The sequence below is a fragment of the Podarcis cretensis genome (genome assembly GCF_951804945.1).
Source record: "Podarcis cretensis genome assembly, chromosome: 18".
In the NCBI taxonomy this organism is placed as follows: Eukaryota; Metazoa; Chordata; class Lepidosauria; order Squamata; family Lacertidae; genus Podarcis; species Podarcis cretensis.
The window spans coordinates 5,000,506-5,019,409 of NC_137188.1; the positions used below are offsets into that span (position 1 = coordinate 5,000,506).

An 18,904-nucleotide genomic window follows, 5' to 3' on the forward strand; every position below is an offset into this window, starting at 1 on the left:
AAGGGAAGGGACATTTTATGAGCTCTGTGGATCCAGGACTACAACTGATTCTTTTGTTATGTTATGTTTTGTTGTTTATTTATGAAAATTACAGAGAAAGAATAAATTAATAATTACACCTGAATAAAGAAAAAGAAAAGGAAAAAAAGAAAAAATACAGTAATAAAGGGGGCGGGATTTAATGAGATACACAAAATTGTTCAAAGGATACAAACCATAATTTGAGTATTCTATACAAAGGGCTCCCAGAAAGAAATTATATTTATATTTCTTCTTATCTTTCTTCCCTTACATTCACTTGCTTTCTGTTCCAGTAAACTTGTTTGAATCCCTGTTATGTTAGTTGACTTCCCTCTCTCTCTTTGAGGCTTCGACACTTCTCATTGGTTACCAACAATCTGCATTCCTTTATTCAAATCTTTTTTCCCCCATTAGTTATGAAACTGATAATTTTGGAGCATTTTAAAAAACTTTAAAAATATATACAGTACAAACATTCTTCCAGACTTTAATACCAACAATCTGTATTCCTTTATTCAAATCCATTTTTCCCATTAGTTATGAAACTGATAATTTGGGGGCATTTAAAAAAAATTGCTTTAAAAAATATATATACAGTACAAACATTCTTCCAGACTTTAATATCAGGATGTTCCATGCCTTTATTTCTGATCTTTATTCATCCCTTAATACAGGGATGTTGGGGGCTGGACTATACGGGGGGGAATGAATGAATTCCTATGCCCCACAAATAACCCAGAGATGCATTTTAAATAAAAGCACACACTCTACTCATGTAAAACCATGCTGATTCCTGGATCGTCCGCATGCCAGATTTAGAAGGCGATTGGGCTGGATCCAGCCTATCGGCCTTAGTTTGCCTACCCATGCCTTAATATGACCTGTTTTTCAGCCAAGATTGGGTCACCCTCTATCGTTGATTTGAAACCTATTCTGTTCTGTCTTCATGTACACAGAGGGTGATTATAGCCATTAACAAAGCTCCGCCCTCTCCATCTTCAGGCCTGTTGCTGAGACTGGTGGACTGAGCTGTGCATACATGGGGTCCTTCGGAGCACATTAGAATCCCCCCCATTTGCGCCCACTAAGGGTCTTCAGAAAGGTTTTCTTCATATGTTTGCTCTGACCTGTTGCCTGGCTCGTTACAATGTTAGCTATCCTGATCTCTCTTATGAAATTGTCGCAAGGATTTATAGAGTACCTGTGGCCCACTCAAATTGTGTCCAAGAATTGGCAGACGCAGCAATGGAGAAAGAGAAAGTGATATTTTATTGCTGAGCAATAATGACCCAGTGGAATGATTTCCAAAGACTGGGCCCCGAAGCCCTAGTGCAGTAAGGCTTTATACCTGAGTACATACATCCTAAAACATGACATAATCGTATATAATTGCATATGGCAGCAAAAAATCGAACCAATGAGCACATACATAAGCCTTTCCCCTGACCATGTAAAGAATACTCCCCAACTTCTTCTTTCCTCAGATGGTACATCCAGCCTGACCTTTCCCCCAATTTACAATAATAAAGAGGAAAAGAAACTTAATTTTGTCCGTTGATAATACGGATAACCCACACACAGCATCTGCTTCTGTCTAGAACATTGTGGTTAGCGTTTTCCTGTTTTTAGCTGCTGAGGAGCTTGCCTGGACAGAGGAAAGTGCCAGCACATCAGATTTATTGCTTCCTACTATGTTAGCGAGATGTTGAGTACATTAGAAGAACAAGGGGGAGAGAAATGGGGCAGAGGTCATTTTTGGATTCCTAAAATCTAAGCATTTAGCTCTGCAGATTCAAAATCAGTTAGATACACGGGTATATAAGAATCATCATAAAGATAGATGGTTATATATGGATATATATGGATAGATGATTATATAGAAATCATAAGGGTAAAATTCATCCAGGTGATCCTGCTACAAAATTGCTTCCAAGCAATTGCTTTCCTTCCCCCGCCAGAGCCTTTCCATTCATGAGGCATTACCATTTATTTCCCTTCCCAAATCCAGGGCTAACAGAAAACGAAGCCAATCCCGAAGGCATAAGACACAGGATCAAAAGTTGCTTGGGGATGCCATGGGGATGGAGACTGCCTTGGATGAGGTGAAGGTGAAAGAGGAGCAGAGGAGAGTCCCAAGTTTGGATGAAGAGGACAAAAACAAAGCCTTGGATGGCAAAGAGGGTAAGGCTTATTGGACATTATAGAGCTCTATATCATGAGCATCTAAGCTCCCATTAAAAATGTTTCTTGCCCCTCTAGATCAGGCTTACATTTTAGCACTCACCTGCTAACCAGAGTCGACAAAGAATTGCCTGGTGGAGACAGGGACCGAGTGCTCTATCTCTCCCAGCGCAGAAATGTCATGAGCTGCTGGAAAAAGAGGCTTTGCTGTCTCTCTTCCGCAAGTGAGTAAATAGGACACTGGAGTTTTTGGAACACTTCATGAGCATGATGCCAACGGGCTTTGTAAGCAAGCCTTGACTATGTTTATGCCCTACTTTTCAGCCAAGATTGCCTCCCAAAGCAACTTTAAATTAAGTTCCATACAAAGATACAATATAATTAAGGATATGTTGGCGGGGGCAGGGGGGACCATTTCTTATGGCTCTTGGCAGTGGATATCACAGTCCAGGTGCCAGACTCTTCCTCTAGAGAGAGATTGGTGGAAGGGGCCGCAAATGGACTCAGTGGCTCACTGATGGCAATGATCCCAGCCCTCTCCTAGTGATCTAGAGAATCTTCAAGATAGGACCATATGAAACCACCTTAAAACTGATTAAAACTGTTAGGGTACCTGACTGCGAATGGCTTTCAAGATCATTCCCAGCTTTACGACACAATATCCTGACTTTATGGGTGCAGGCAGCTTGAAGTGTTTCTGGTTGCCCTCTTCCTTTGTCCAGCAAGGGTACAAACCACAGAGCAGCTGCCTTAGCATTGTCCAAACCAGAATTCATGGGAGAAAGGAAGTGCGAGTGTGGGTCTGGGTGTAATGCTAATCTCTGGGTTCATTTTCCCCTGGACGAAGGGGGGAGCAAAGAGGGTTTGCTTGAGCTGTGTGAACCAGCATACAGCTCGTGCACATCAGGGTGAAAGCAAGCTGTTCTTTGCTGCTTCCCAATTTTGCCCAGATGCAGCCAGTGAAGGCCTTCAGAATGACACCTTTGAGGCCCAAGGGGGCAAAAGTGGGGCAATTTCTCCAGAATTCAGTTGTCAGATTCTCATTGGACATTGTTGGTTCTTTTGGAGAATACCATGGCTTCTTTGCCAGAATGAAATCTATGCTTGCTGAAATATATCATCATTTACTACAGCCATTAAGAATTCAGCCTAAAATAGCTTTCTTGACAGGCCTTGGAAGTTTCTTCCAAAGCTGCTTAAGCTTTTCTAAAAGACATACATTTTTCTTCAGTACTTTGGAAAGGGTGGAATCTCTCATCTGTATGGCTGCTACACCTTTCATTAGAACAAGGGAGGCTTGTGGAAGATTCCGAGGGGCGCAGTGTAATCAGCAGCAGCATTTATTTGTTTGCTTATATATCCTGCTTCTCTGCGAACAGTACCCTGAGTGGCATGCAGCATAGCCGCAAAACATATAGTCAATAAGAAAGCACAACACAATTTCTAAAAGCAATAATAAAGAGCATAATACAACCAACACTTAAAATCCCGCTTGTAAGCTTCCTACAGGCACCCGGTTGGCCATTGTGAGTATAGGATGTGGGACTAGATTCACCTTCGCTCTTCTCCAGCTTCAGGCCCCTTCTCATATTCTTATGTTCTAACACCAGCAATCCCTCAGCTTGTAATTCCACTGTGTGGAAATGTAAGAAATTTGGCAGGCGGGTAAAAAACTAGGTGGTGAGAAATATATATTACTCTGATTGGTCATAAGGGAGCATTAGTAGAAGGTGAAAAATTCTTAAATTCTTCATTTCCATTCTTAAATAAAATGGCAGGAGGCTATAGTTCGCTTATGGCTACTGGGAGCTGGGTGTCTGAGCAGGACTTCCAGTGTTAAAGCAGTGTCACTTCTTTATCCTGCACAACCCTTTGCCATTCGTTATTTTTCTTTCATTTATTAAATTGGTATACTGCCCTTCACCCACAGATCTCAGGGCAGTTCACAACATAAAAACGGCTAGCAGAAATAGAATAAGCTAGTTTGCGGTGGGGGGAGGGAGCCCTTCAAGTTGTAGAACTTAGATTTCTATCGCAAAGGCTCTGCTCCATTACTCCTCAGACTGTGGGTTGAGGGACATTAATGTGTTCTGAAAAACACATTTAATTAAAATTAAGTCTCCTGAGAACTCAGAGAAGAGGCTGCCTACTGCATCTCAACATGTTTCCCTGTTTTGCATTTCTTCTGTCCAAATAGCTTATGTTGAGTGGGGTGGGGGAGATAATTTTTTTATATGCCTTTATCAGAAGTGATTGGATCATCCAGTCATTCATGACACAGCAGAATTACCTGTACTTAGGGGAGGTATGGTCATAAGCAGAGCAGGTGGGCTTCTCTGAGAATGGGTAGCTATTAACTCCGTAGGAACTCAAAAAGTTAACCCTCTTTAACGGCAAGAGGGAAGCATGCCTTCAGTTTAATTTCAGAAAAGAAGTGTGCCTTTAGCAATCAGAGGTTTGGGGAATATTCCTCCTCTTTCACTCTTGCATGTGTGTAATGTGTTTGTGTTTAATAAAATACTGATTTTTTAGCTTCTTTGGGCACTTTTTGAAATGAAAAGGCAGGGTAGAAAAATTGTTTGCAAACATTGCACTGTACAACCCTGATTTAATTGGGATCTGCCCATGTTTCTTTTTTCAGTAGCTTGATTCTGCAATAATTTTGTGCAGGAAAGCCAGGAATACAATACACTGCTCCCAGTCCTTGTCGCTCCTAGATTTTGTTGGACCCATTTGTTTTACTCCTTAGGCAAGGAGCCACTGGTGTGCGGCAAAGGAGTTGCACAACCAGAGCAAGTGACTCCCTGCCGCTCCATCTTGAAAGAGCCAACAGCACATTGAGCAGGACGTGCTTGGCTTCTGTCCGAGCCCCAACAGTTACAGCATGGAATAAATGGCCTGAAAAATGCCGATGTCTCCTGGGGGGATGAGAGATAAGTGGCACAGGCAGAGCTGAGGAGCCTTGAGAAGAGAAGAGGGGAAGATGAATTGCTGTGTTCAAGATGAACAGCTTTTAAATTGGAGCTGAGCCCCGCTACTGGCAACTGCTTAACTGCCTGCATCGGTGGGATGGAGACTTTTCTTCCAGCCCTGTTACTGAAATTCTGACTTTGTGGCTGAGTAGCTTTTGATGCTGCTTCTAGGATGTTGCTGTTATCAGCCTGGACTTACTTATTTTCTGTTGAAACCTTAGGAAGCAGTGCTTGTTTATTGTGAGCTCTGGAGTAGAGAGCCAGCCTTTTCTTCAGGCTCCCACTCAGACCTTATAAGTAAATGTGCAAAAAACAACAACCCTAAATTGTGTGAAGGAAATAAGTGTCAAGCAATTCATCTGTGAGTAGCGTCAGACAACTGCAGAGTATTTTTATGGCCCTCAAATACAGTTCTCATTCATGGAGATGGTTGCGTGTACAGTTGCCAGTCAATGAAATGTACAGAAATGAAGTGATGTGAATCCGCCCTTGGAAAAGAGTTAGGAGTGCAGACTCCCCTCCAAAGCGTGCCTATGAACTGTTTCTTCTGTGAATCTCTTCATAATTAGGGCAGATTCCCCTCTAGAAACAGAGAAAAGGAGACCTTGTGGATTCAGACCAAAGGCTCAACTCGTACTCCAGCATCTTGTTCCCCACAATGGCCCACTAAGCAGGACACAAAGGCAAATTGCCTTCATGGGCCTGTTGTTGCTCGCAGCAGCTGGTATTCAGTGACATAATTGCCTCTGAACCTGAAGGATGTATATAGCCATCTCAGATAGTAACCCTTGGCTGTTGACTAGATTGGTTTAAGCTCTTCTGAGAGGGTAATGGATTCCTCCACGTGGAGCATGTGGCAACGGTACAGCATACTCCTGAATAACAACCTGACATGGGTCTGGCCTCAGGCAGCAGGCCTCTTTAAGGAAAAATATTGATCACCATCACCATACCTGTTAGGTGCCAAAAGACAGGAAGCATTGGACAAAGAACCCCAATAAAAGGGCCAGCCTGCCACTCCTCTCCATCTTGCCTGCCTGGGGATTTTAGAATGGTGATTTTAGAATGATCAGAATTGTTCCTTTGCTGAAGCAAGGTGTACCCTCCACACCGCCCATCAGCTGAGAATGCATCTTGATCCAGCAGAGGAGCAATCAGCTGGTGGACCATGCCTTGCTAAGGGAAGGGGACTGGTTCCCATTCAGCTCTTCCCCAGCCCTGCTCTTTGAAGCCACCTCGCCCTGCTCCTTTCAACCTCTTCAGCAGAGGTTGAAAGCAACAGCTCAAGGATGCTTGCAAAGAGCTTTGCAAGCTCCCCTTGCTGCTGCTGCTTTCATCCTACCAAATCAACTGTGAGGAAAGGTTACAGCATTTTGGGGTCTTTATAGTTTAGAGGGAAAGGTGTGTAAAAGGAAACATGATAGAGGTGTATAAAATGATGCATGGCATGGAGAAAACGGATAGAGGAATGTTTTCTCCCTCTCACGACGCCAGAACTGGTAGGCATCCCATGAAGCCAGAAGTTGAAAGATTCAGGACAAATTACATTGTTCACACAATGTGTAGTTGAACTATGGAATTCGTCAACGAGGCCCACAAAAGTGGATGGCTTTAAAAGAGAATTAGATCCACAGAGGATAAGGCTTCTGAGTGCCAGATGTTGAGATCACTAGTGGGGAGAGTGCCAGTGTGTTCAGGGGTAACCGACCTGTTAATCACGTGATGTCATAATGACATCAGATAATTCCCAAAAGTTAGCTTGCCAGAGGTATTGGGGAGATAAAAGGTCTGGTCCACCAGGTCAAAAAGCTTCCGCACCCCTGCTCTGAAATAGTTCCACTTGCCACCGACTGTTGCCAAAGCCACCTGTTTAGAAGTCAGTAAAGGACAGTGCATTGTAATCGCAGGAAGGGGGGCAGCTTCCACCCCCCTACCCAATACGGAGTGTAAATGCAATCTTACATTTTGTGGCCAGGGAGAGATCCAATTTGACTTCTCATTTGATGCATTCATTTCTCTAAGGAAATTCTAAATTCCTTTCATGCAGTGCCTCAAAACCAGCTTTATCTTGAAGTATTGTTTACACAAATGCACCCCTGACTATTTTTGGCTAGATCTCATTAACTTTTCTTTATTTTATTTTTAAATAAATTGGTGTAAATAAGGCTCTTGGAATAACCGGCTTCTGGGAAATGTTGTGACACAGACTTCTGCCAGCAATAGGCTTCTGCAGGGGGAGTCTTAACAACTTCATCTAGCTCCGAGCTTACTCATTTCGTAGAGCCCCATGCTGTGCTTTGGCTTAGCTGATCCTGCTCCCCGGGCTTTGCAATGTGTTAAACCCTGGCCTGTAGCCTTTGCTGGGCTTTAATGTCAGCATCTCAAGATTGGGAGGCGAGCTGTTAAATCTTCCTGATGGTGGTTACAGTTCCCCATTTCTCTTTGCCTTCCATCTCACTCCCCTTTGAGTACCCTATTCGTAAAGGAGAGTGACCTTTTATAGTTGTCCAGACATCTTGTAGGTGAAAAACAATCTCTCAAGAATCAAATTTTGTGTGTGTGTGTGCGCGCGCGCTGAAGGGGTTGGCGGCTTTCTCGGTGGAACATCTATTATTTACTGTCCCTTGAATGGACTTGATAACTTTATTCATGAAGCTATTGGGGGGGGGGAATAAAGTTCCATTAATTCACTACAAATGCAATAAAGGCAGCAGTTTTGAGGCAGCTGCCATCATGACCCACTGGAAGGCTGGCAGAAATTTCAATTTGGGGATGCATGTGTACTGGAATACTTGGAAAACAAAGTGGCAGTCGGGGTAGGGAGTTTGTTTTATGGGTGGCCCTCTGTCTAGATGGGAAAATACTGAGGCATCTATCTGCCTAGTGAGTGTGCGTGCGATCTCAAAAGTGCACTCGTGAGTTGACTGTGGGGAGATAAAATGGATGGTGGTGGCTTCTGAGCAGAGTGGGGGCACTGGGCAGGAAAAAGATGAGAAGAGAGGATTGGGAGAAAAAGAAAAAGCGCATCACCGGCATTTTGTGATAGACCCCAGTTCAATGCCTGCCTTGATTCATGTCCTACGTTGCTGCCGCTGCTTTCGGAGACCTTGCAGGAGAAGCTGTTTGGCAGAGAAGTGATTTAGGGGTCTCTGTTCAATGCCTCATTTCCCAAGTTTTGTTGACTGCCCAGCGTGTAATGGCAGGGCTTATGTGTATGGAATGAACTTAAACCGAGTCTCTGACTGCTGGGCTTGAAAGTATCGGGGAGCCAAGACTCATCTTTTGCCACAAAAGGAGCTCTTGCCTGTTCTTAGATCTTTTTTTAGAGTAGTAGAAGAAATTGAACCCCAGCAATCTGGAAACCACACAGGTTAATGTTTTTTTAAAAAATAAAAATAAAAGATGGACTATATTGAGTTTTATAACTTCTTCTTGGTCACTTCTGAGGCTTTGTTCACTCTTCATTCTCTCTGGCCTGAGAATGAGCATTCTACTTTCTCATCACTCACTTAGGCCGTGTTTGCATTAACGGTTACTTCAGTTTGTGCCATCCCTTAATTCACATTAACTCCTGTTCTCTTCACACTGAGAGAGGAGATGAAAGTCATTGCAGGCTTTCGTTTAAAACCTGCCTGTGTTCTTGAATCATTTGTACTGGAAGCACGTCTTCACATGACTTCACTGAATGTCACCCGTCCTGGGAACAGGTGACGGATGTATTCTTCTACACAAGGAGGGTGTTGGTAGCACAGAGATGGAATTAAGAGTTTTAGCAGAAGCTCTGCTTTGTCTCCCTACACCATCAGAGACTTCGGGAAAGAGGGTGATTTGGTGTGTTATATAAAATCTGGAGAATCTCAGCATTTTTAAAGGCAGTTTTGACTGGTGTTGTATTTGTGGAACTTCAGCCCCAGAGAGATGTGACCAATTCTGCCCTGTTTTTCATTTAGATGCCAGGTTAAGACTTCCTGGGCCAGGTTCAGCTAAGTTCCCCCCACCCAAATCTCCCCAAATCTGCTTGGGCAACTTGGGGAAACCCCCAGAACAGCACACTGGGAAAGGAGATATTGTTCTGTCTGCCAAGCAGAAATGCTTGCACTGGTGGAACAAATCTTCTTGGTGTGGCATAGAATTCCATCCCCGGTGTTTGCCACAGAGGTGGTTGATTTTAATTTTTGGTAGATTTAATGGGTGCAGTATTGCTGGTATGCTTTAGTGAGGTTGTAATCCACCCTGAGGGACGCAGGTGGCGCTGTGGGTTAAAGCCTCAGCGCCTAGGACTTGCCGATCGAAAGGTCGGCGGTTCGAATCCCTGCGGCGGGGTGCGCTCCCGCTGCTCGGTCCCAGCGCCTGCCAACCTAGCAGTTCGAAAGCACCTCCGGGTGCAAGTAGATAAATAGGGACCGCTTACCAGCGGGAAGGTAAACGGCGTTTCCGTGTGCGGCTCTGGCTCGCCAGAGCAGCGATGTCACGCTGGCCACGTGACCCGGAAGTGTCTCCGGACAGCGCTGGCCCCTGGCCTCTTAAGTGAGATGGGCGCACAACCCCAGAGTCTGTCAAGACTGGCCCGTACGAGCAGGGGTACCTTTACCTTTACCTTAATCCACCCTGAAATCAATTGTTGTGCAAAATTATTATCAATTTTCCAATTAAGCACCAGCAGCATGCTGATTTTTTAGCCCTTAAGGCTAGGTGACATGGGTCTAGGTCTTAAAGCTGAGTATTTAAGATTAAATACTGGTTAGGGAATGTGTGATGATAATGAATTGTGAATCTGAGGCAGGGATCCTTCTGTACAGACTTTCTTGGGTGTTGAGATCAGCCGAAGTCCATTTGGGTAGTTTTGCTGCCCTCAGAAGTTCAGGTGAAAGTTTGGAAAAAGTTTATTTACAGAAACATTGTAAAATTAAGGAATGTTAGAAGGTTGTTGGAATGAAGTAATGTGGTTTTAGCAGAAATGATATAAAGGATTAGGTTAAAATTGATTTATTAATTGGTGAAAGACGAGAATTACAGTATATTAAGATAAATTATTAGGATTAAAACAAAGCTGGAAAGGATTTGCTGAAACATCTAATTGAACTAGAATACAAAAAAGGGAGGTGTGAGGAGGTCAAGGAAATAAGTAAAGGAAAGAAAGCTATGTAAAGGTCTGATCTGTTTTTTTTTTTTTAAATTGTATGTATTTTTTATGTCTTTGTTATTTTTCTTTTTTATTGTTCCTTTTTGTAACTTTCAAAATTTGAATAAATATTATATATATATATATATATATATATATAAAAAGAAGTTCAGGTGAAAGTGGCCTGGAAGAGGGAATTCTCTGTGGTAGTCCCTATGTTGTAGGATTCCTTCACTGCAGAGGTGTGTCTGATGATTTAAATGTACAGCTATGGGCAAATGCTACACCCTGGTCTTTGACTCCTGAAATGTGTGTGTTCCTGTGACTGGAACTTCTTGTAAATATTTTAAATTATGAATTCTAAATCACCGTAACCTGGCATGGGAGCTGCTAGTGAAGGGCAGGTAATAATTACAGTTATGGGGCGAAAGGAAGAATTTAATGTGAGGCTTTGTTGTTGTGAGTTTGGCAGTAGCCTTGTTGGAACTGATCGTCTTCTTTTGTCAAAACAGGTGAATGCAAGCCGAAGACCCGAATCCCAAAAGTAAAAGGAGAAAGGAAGAAGAAGCAGCAGCACCCCCACCCCTTGCCCCAGCCACCTCAGCTCCCACTGCAACAACTTCTGCCTCCACTGTTACTCCCACAGCCACCTTTGCTGAAGCAGCGGGAGGGGCAGCATCAGGTCCGTTCGGAGAAGGGGGGGCCTGAAGCCCAGTACCCCCAGTCTGCATCAGTGGAAGAGAGCATCCCCCCAATGCCTGCCCTCGATGCTCTGCCCCCCGAAGCTCCTGGTGAGGAGGAAGGGCTGAAGCCGCGCCGCATTATCCCAATGCTCTTTGTGGTTCCACGGCCCAAAAAGACATCTTCAGAAAAGAAGCATGCCTCCTCCCAAGACCTTCTTGAGAGGTTCGTCACACAAGAGCAGGTGGCCCCCTTGGATCTTGGGGTGAAAGATGAGAGCGGCGAGGGAGAAAACGCAGATGTGCCTGCTGAGCCTAGTAAATTGCAGGTAGTGTTGAGTGTGGTGGGGTCTACGTAATGAACGTCTCGTGGTTAAGCAGCCAGGTCAGGGTATATATAGCAAGTTTCCCTAGGTCCTCGTTTGAAATTCCTTGCACCTCCAAACATAGTGGACAAGGAAGCAGAAGCAGCCACCACATTCCAAACCAATCCTTGAAAAGTTGCATAGAGGCCGCTGCACCATAAACTCCTCAATTTCCCTATATGCCGTGTTCCATGTCCACACTGGACAGCCTCCCTCTGATGACGCACAGTGAAAGGCTTACATTTCAGAGCCCCTGAAATCTTTTGGGCAGCCACTATTTTCTGGGCCTCAAACACAGTGGCCTCCACTGTTTAACGTTGACTCTGGTTTCCTGTAAGAACCTGGTTGACCGATAAGGAAGTTCTATGAGTGACAGTGCTGTGGGCTTCTAGTCTGTTTATAGGATGTTTCAGGGGGCTGGTTTCCTTTCTTCCTGGTGTGTCATTGTTCTTCCTTCTGCCTCCTTCTCTGCTCATGTCACTCTGTCTTCCCTGCCCAGAGAGATGTAGAATAGGTTTAGCCAATATTGGTTGAACTGTCCGTCCCTAGTAGGGATGACATGAAGGGATTCAGAGTATTGACATGCTGCTTCCAGTATCGCCTGGGCTAGCACTCAGGTTGCATTCACAGAAGTGCCGGACAAACCCATCCTTCCACAATGCACTCCTTTTTTAACAAAAGAGGATTGATGCAGTGCTTGGTAATCCATGCTGCTATCACTGCCAGTGCACTGTAGAAGCTAATGGTGCAGTTGTGCCTGCTGTGGATCGGTTATGTGTCCTGTGTGTAATCAGCTTGTAGACCTGTGCTGGTGTGAGCAGAGTCCCAAGTCCAGGCTTCAAGATCTCTCTTTTTCCCTGCTCCAATCCCTCACATCCAGGATGATGAGACTTCTGTTGCCTGGTGCACAAGGCTGCTCTTCCCAAACAAATCCGGCAAAGATAAATGTTTTTGGCAAAATCTTCCACTGCCTTATAGCATTCTTTTTTTCCTTTTTCTTTTTAAAGACAAATGCAAATCCAACGCCTCCTTTGCAGCTCTGCAAGATAGGTCACTATTGGTTCCATTTCACTGGTGGGGAACAAAGTGCTTGTGTCTTCACAGTCAGTGCATAACAGAGGACAGACCTGGGAGAAGCCAAACCTCCTTGTCACTGGAACAACATGGGTTCTCTGATGAGATTGCCTTTTTGGATCATAACATAGTCTTCTGATTGAAGATGCAGCATTGATAATCTGTTGATGCTTGGATTGTTTGTGAACACCATGTGCTTAGCTTGCCGGGCCGGGAAGATGATGACAGGAATGGCTTAGTGCTCGCCCATCCCCAAACACCTGATTATTTCTCAGAGACATTAATGCTGCTTTCCCCCTCAGATGAATCCAAACATGAAATAACCTCAACTGTGAGGACTAAGAATCACTCCCCAAGTGACAAGGCAGGGAAGCTTAGTTGACCCTCATTCTTTCAGGCCATCTAGGTATTGGCAGGCTAGTACAAACATTTTTGGGCTTGCTTGCAAGGCTTGCTTAGCACTGTTCTTCTTAACTCTTGAGCACATCACATCCCTTCTGGTTTTTTTTTGTGTGTGTGTGTGTGTGTTTTTTTTCCAACTTGTGCTCCAGCAAAAGGAATGATCCCTACCTCAGCCAGATAATTTACACACACAGTTCAAAAAGTTGGACTGAGGGGAGGGACTTGATGCTTAGAAATTAAAGGTAAAGGTAAAGGTACCCCTGCCCATACGGGCCAGTCTTGACAGACTCTGGGGTTGTGCGCCCATCTCACTTAAGAGGCCAGGGGCCAGCGCTGTCCGGAGACACTTCTGGGTCACGTGGCCAGCGTGACATCGCTGCTCTGGCGAGCCAGAGCCGCACACGGAAACGCCGTTTACCTTCCCGCTGGTAAGCGGTCCCTATTTATCTACTTGCACCCGGAGGTGCTTTCGAACTGCTAGGTTGGCAGGCGCTGGGACCGAGCAGCGGGAGCGCACCCCGCCGCAGGGATTCGAGCCGCCGACCTTTCGATCGGCAAGCCCTAGGCGCTGAGGCTTTAACCCACAGCACCACCTGCGTCCCTTAGAAATTAAATGATGGCAAATAGGAAATTTGCTGTATCTATTTTTTCAGCCACACATGTGGTCTGTGTGCATTTGCACATAGTGAGAGGACAAAAAGGGCACTTTGTGGGCTTGTAGTCTGCAGTGTCCTGACAGAACTGCCCTGTTGTAGCATTTTCTCATGGTTTGTGTGTTACCCGGAGAGGAATTATGTCAATTTTGAAACACTGTGCTTTGAATCAAGTTCATCAGATTTTAATGTTCAGTGCCTACCCTCACTTTAAAAGGAGTTTGGGGTTTTGTATACTTAGTCAATCTGTCTACCCTTCTGTAAATCACCTAGTGGCTTTGTAAGTCTTGTGTTTTTGGAATTCCTTTTAAATTGGGCAGGCATTGAGTAGAGGTTTGACCTAGAGTTTGACTCTTGCCAAGTGGGAATTCCCCCAGTGATTTCTCAGAATGCGGTATTGGAATTGGTGGCTACAGACAGTTCATCTGAAAGTGCAATGTGATCTTGTCAGGCTTATAGGAGTTTGAAATGGCTTCTTGTTGAGACAAAGCCCCATCAGCTCACTGGGCAGACTCTTCTTTCTGTGTGCTTCTCATCTGACTCTGTCTTTGACCTGTTGTGTTTGGCCGGTGATATCACCTTCTTCTTCAGCCTTTAAGTGGCTCACTCAGTTGGCCTGCAAACTTTTTATTTATTTTATTACATGTATATTGCATCTTTCTTCCAAGGAGCTCAAGGTGGCATACATGGTTCTTCCTCTCCCATTTTATCCTCACAGCAGCCCTGTGAGGTAGGTTAGGCTAAGAGACAGTGACTGGCCCAGAGTCACCCACAGAGCTTCACAACTTGAGGGGGGACTAGAATCCCAGGTCTTAGTCCAGTACACTAACCACTACTCCACACTGGCTCTTCACATGACCACCACCCCTGCCTCACCCACCCCACATGCACCCATTATATTTCTCTCCAAGCAGAGAGATTTGCTTAATGACACTGTCATTTATGTTAATGTTATATACTTTATATCATGTTGTTCCCTGAGTATATTTCCTCAGGGCCCAAGAGGAGTGACCTTAATAAGGGAGCCATTGATAGGGAAGAATTTGTGCTTATAAGCAAAGAATCACTGTACCGTTGTTGAAGTGAGATAAACTTGAAGTAAATCAGGCAGATCTCCAAAGCCCAAGAAATTTGGGGTGCTCTTGTTGTGTGTCGTCTGTTTCTCTGTCGAATTGTTTGTCTGTGTTGAATTGTGTGCCCTTTTGAACGCTGCATTCCTCCCTCAGCCCCTGGAATGTGAACAGGGTTGCCCAGATGAGTGTGGTGCAGTGTAAACTGAGTGGTTCAGGATGTATTATTATTTTTTTCTAATGTGGGGAGGTGGCCATTGCACATTCCAGTGTAAGTAACGCACCTTCACCTGTTGCAGGCAGTCCTACGCTCGGATGATATCACCTTGTGGAGGATCCCTAGAAGGGAGAGGCGGGAGTTGTTCAAGCGAGTTAGCGGCAAGCCAGCGAGATACGCTGCAGCTTTGTTCACCCGTATGGTCCCCCCGGATGAGCTGCGGAGGTGGCGAAGCACTGTTAGCTATCGCGGGGGCAGAGGGAAGCGTGCTCTGCCACACAACGTGGTTGCCCGCTTGAGGCACCTTTTGTACAAGCAGTACTCGGACATAGTGGCGGCTGACTGGAGAAAAATCCGGTTGAAAATCAACAAGATCCTTTGGGCTTAACGGGGCCGCCTCTGGGTGCCTCTGCCCAGTCCTGAGTGGCGCTGGAATGCACTTGGCTCTTCATGGGAGCTCTCCATGGCTGGCTGCGCCAGACGCCTCCAAGAAATCAGACTGTGCTGCAACGTGTTAAGTGCCTGATGCCAAAGCAGAACTCTTGTTTGCCCGTGTTTGTGCTGCTGGCCAGCGCATGGGCGGAGCAGGTGCAATGTTTTACACTGTCTGGCTGTGAAGTGCCTGTGGCTTGTAGCCTGGCAATAAATGGTGGTGTTGCTGTTTTCATTTTCTTTCTTTCCTTGTGGTCTCTTTTGTCCTCCTTTGAGTTTTTAAGCTGGTATTCCATGTCTGTTTGATGTAAGACCATCTGGCTGAGCATTAGAAACAAATGGAACCTATGCTTGGCAGCCCCAGGTGGTGATGGAGGGCAGCGCTTCCGATGTGGCAGGAGGGCCTGTGAACATACGGTTTTCCCTGGCATAAAAACCCCATTGCTCTTTAAAGATGGGCATTTTTTACTGTCAGAGTTTCTATCCCTTATTGGCCCATGCAGCTTTCCACTTTTTGCGCATGCTGGTGTCACAGGATTTCCTTAAAATTGTACTCCAAGAAGAAGAAGAAGAAGAAGAAGAAGAAGAAGAAGAAGAAGAAGAAGAAGAAGATTGCATTAGTAGTGTTATAAGAAGCTGGAGATAGCTAGGAGCAGAATAGGTGGGGTGAGGGGGAAGTTTGGGCCTTGAATGAAATACACTTTGAAGGCTGCAATTATATTTTTGGGGTGATAGTGGAAGCAGGCTGAAAAAGTGTCAGCTATCATAGAATAAGTTCCCCCATAGCCAAGAGCAGGGCTGCCATCTCAGGGGAGCATAGAGCTTTCAGTTCCACAGAGAAACAACATGTGGCTGAACTACTTGGAAACTCCTTGCTGACAGACGTCGTTACTTCAGGGTAATGTCCCCAAAAAGGTAGAACGAAAGGTGTATTCCAGAAGAGCTCTTCCTCTCTGCTGCCAAGTGGTGAAGAGTTTTTATAAAAATGTGTAACTAGGAAATAACTGCAGGGCTGTCTTAGTTTGTAGTGAGTTTTTTTTTTCCCCCAGAACCCAGAGCAGCAAATACTGAACCCCTTCCTGCACTTCCCCTCCATACACTGTCCCAATTCTCAGAAGCAGAGAACAAAGGTGTTTGGATTTTCTCCCTAGCCAAGACATAAGAGCAGCACAGTTGTGTCTCAGCTATATTGCTTCAGACTGCTCATGTGACTGAACCCTTGTAGGCGTGTGGAGGCACACACAGGCGCGCGCACACACTGAGGAAACTAAAGGACACAACCGTCTGAGCCATTAGTTTCCGCGGGTCTTTGTCCCATGGAACAAATCCTCAGTCCGGGTCGTAAAAGTGTATATTTTCTCCTTTCCACTCACCCATGGATATTGGCATTGAGAATAAAAATAGCACGATTAATTCTAGATAGATTACCTCTGAGTTTTGTTTTGGCATAAAAAGTTGTGATTGGTAGGCCCTTCTCTGGCACTGTAAACTCAGTCAGCATTCCACGAACCTTACCTTAGCACAGTCCCTGACACGTTTTTTTAAAAAAAGTAAATTGATTTCTGGATAAAAATGAAAAGCCCCCTCAGTGGTGCACAAAGAATGTAGATGAAGAAAAGGGTTCTGACTCTTCTCCACTGCAGAACTGAGAATTACTGAAACACACTGAATTTCCTTGGAGTGCCTATACTGAGTCACCATCGCTAGGCAACCCTTTCTCTGACAGAGCGTTTCTAGCATAATTGGCTTTGTGGGCTTTAAAATTCAGATGGATGTGTGTGTGTGTGTGTGTGCATATATGCCAGCAGGTAGGTGTGACAATTGTGTGTATTCATTGGTTTTGCTATGAAAGCTACTAAGAGTTTGAACACAACGCATGAGGAAGGAGAAACAAGCCGGTGCCTCAACTGGGGACATGAAGTCTGCCTGGTAAATGAAAAGCTTATGTCAGTAAGAACTGTTCAGTTATGGTTCTCCCAGCTCTGTGCATCGTTTAATCCAGCCTTCCTGAGCAGACGCAGGCTACGCTATCACGGGAGTGGAGATGGCCAGCTCCTGGATGCCCATGAATCACCATGTTCTCCAGAATGCAGGCCAAGAGTCTGAATGTGTATCTTGCAACATTAGCAGACCTCCTTGTCAACCAGCAGAGTGAAGTGTTCACCATCTGGACCATACATTAGAGGGAGGGCTGTGGCTGCCCAGTGTAGAACAACTGCTTTGTATGCCAAAGTCCTCAGACCCAATTGCTGGCATCACCTGGTACAGTGGTGCCCCGCAAGACGAATGCCTCGCAAGACGAAAAACTCGCTAGACGAAAGGGTTTTCCGTTCTTCGAGGTGCTTCGCAAGAAGAATTTCCCTATGGGCTTGCTTCACAAGACGAAAACGTCTTGCGAGTCTTGCGATTTTCCCCCCTTCCCCCCTTTTTCTAAGCCGCTAATAGCCACTTAGCCGCTAAACTGCTAAACCGCTAATAGCGCTAATCCGCTAAGCTGCTAATAGGGGTGCTTCGCAAGACGAAAAAACCGCAAGACGAAGAGACTCGCGGAACGAATTAATTTCGTCTTGCGAGGCACCACTGTAAATCTGGGAAAGACCCCTGTAAGGAACCCTGAGTTATCACTGTCAGTACTGAGCAAGGCTGCCCCCCGGTCTGCCTTGATCTAGGGCTGCCCCCCTCGATCTGCCTTGATCTGAGTTCCTTTTTAAATCGACCCTCTTTTTTTTCTTTTTCTTTTTTTTTAGAAGCAGGATGACTGGACTCATACTTTATCTTGGGAGAAAGCACCATAGCTCAGATCTGGCAGACTAAGGTCTCAGATTTTGTCCCCAGCATCTCCAGATAGGAATGGGACTTCCATCTGAAACCCCAGGGAGCTGCTACCAGTCAGCTTATAGACAACACTTAGTTTGGTGGACCAATGAAGCTATGACTGTTAAAGTGGCACAAGAGTGCTTCAGATCTATGGCATGGATGCGACCCTTGCCTGTGTGCAATCCCTTCCCTGTCTCTAGAAGGTTGGCGAAAGTTAAAATAAAATACTGTCTTAAAATCAACACAAAATGGGCGATATCTTGTGTTAGTCATAACTGAGTATGGTTTAATTTGATGATATTGCCCATTTAAAAAAAAATCTTTGCAATAAAATGTGACTTGTTAAACCGAAACACCCAGATTATAAAAAGCACAAGTGTTCTAAAAACCTGGTTTTAATAGAAAGATTTTCATCTGGGGATGAAAAGACTACAAGACTTCTGCCAGACGAGCCTATTTCACAAGTGGAGTGTCACTATTGAGAAAGCCCTCTCTTTAGTAGCTCTTTGAATAGAGTGCCTCTGTCACATACTTATTCAATCCTGCTTTTAAAAGCCTCTTAGAAAAATTTTCAAACCCCCCCCCCATTAGCTGTTTTCATTGCCCAAATGCTGTCTCTAATGTCATTAAAAAGGTCTTCAGAACTTTCACGCTGGAGTATCCATATAGAAAATAACCGTAACCCTTCTCAAAGGTACATGTGTTACATGCTCTTGCAATCCTGTGCAAGGGGAGGGATTTGCTGTAGAATTCAGGGTCTTGAGGGCTTCTGCTTTGATTTGATTGAGGTTTCTAGCCCTTGTGGTGATGGAGAAAGGCTTGAAAGCGTATGTACAATGCAGAAGAGTCCTTTCAGTGACTTCTGTAGTTCCATAATCCTCATTCATGGCAGAAGCAG

General features: G+C 44.9%; 1 protein-coding gene across 3 annotated transcripts in view; it reads left to right on the top strand.

Moving 5' to 3' along the window:
- KDM4B (lysine demethylase 4B) overlaps positions 1–18,904 on the top strand; it is a 199,615-nt gene that overhangs the window by 132,706 nt on the left and 48,005 nt on the right. For 2 of the 3 annotated variants that reach the window (XM_079960477.1, XM_079960478.1), the window contains exons 10-11: positions 2,030–2,202; positions 10,809–11,305. In XM_079960477.1, the coding sequence (XP_079816603.1) occupies positions 2,030–2,202; positions 10,809–11,305 (670 nt within the window). Of the gene's footprint in view, positions 1–2,029; positions 2,203–10,808; positions 11,306–14,839; positions 15,430–18,904 lie in introns of those variants that run through there. The other variant, XM_079960479.1, reaches the window with a different exon arrangement.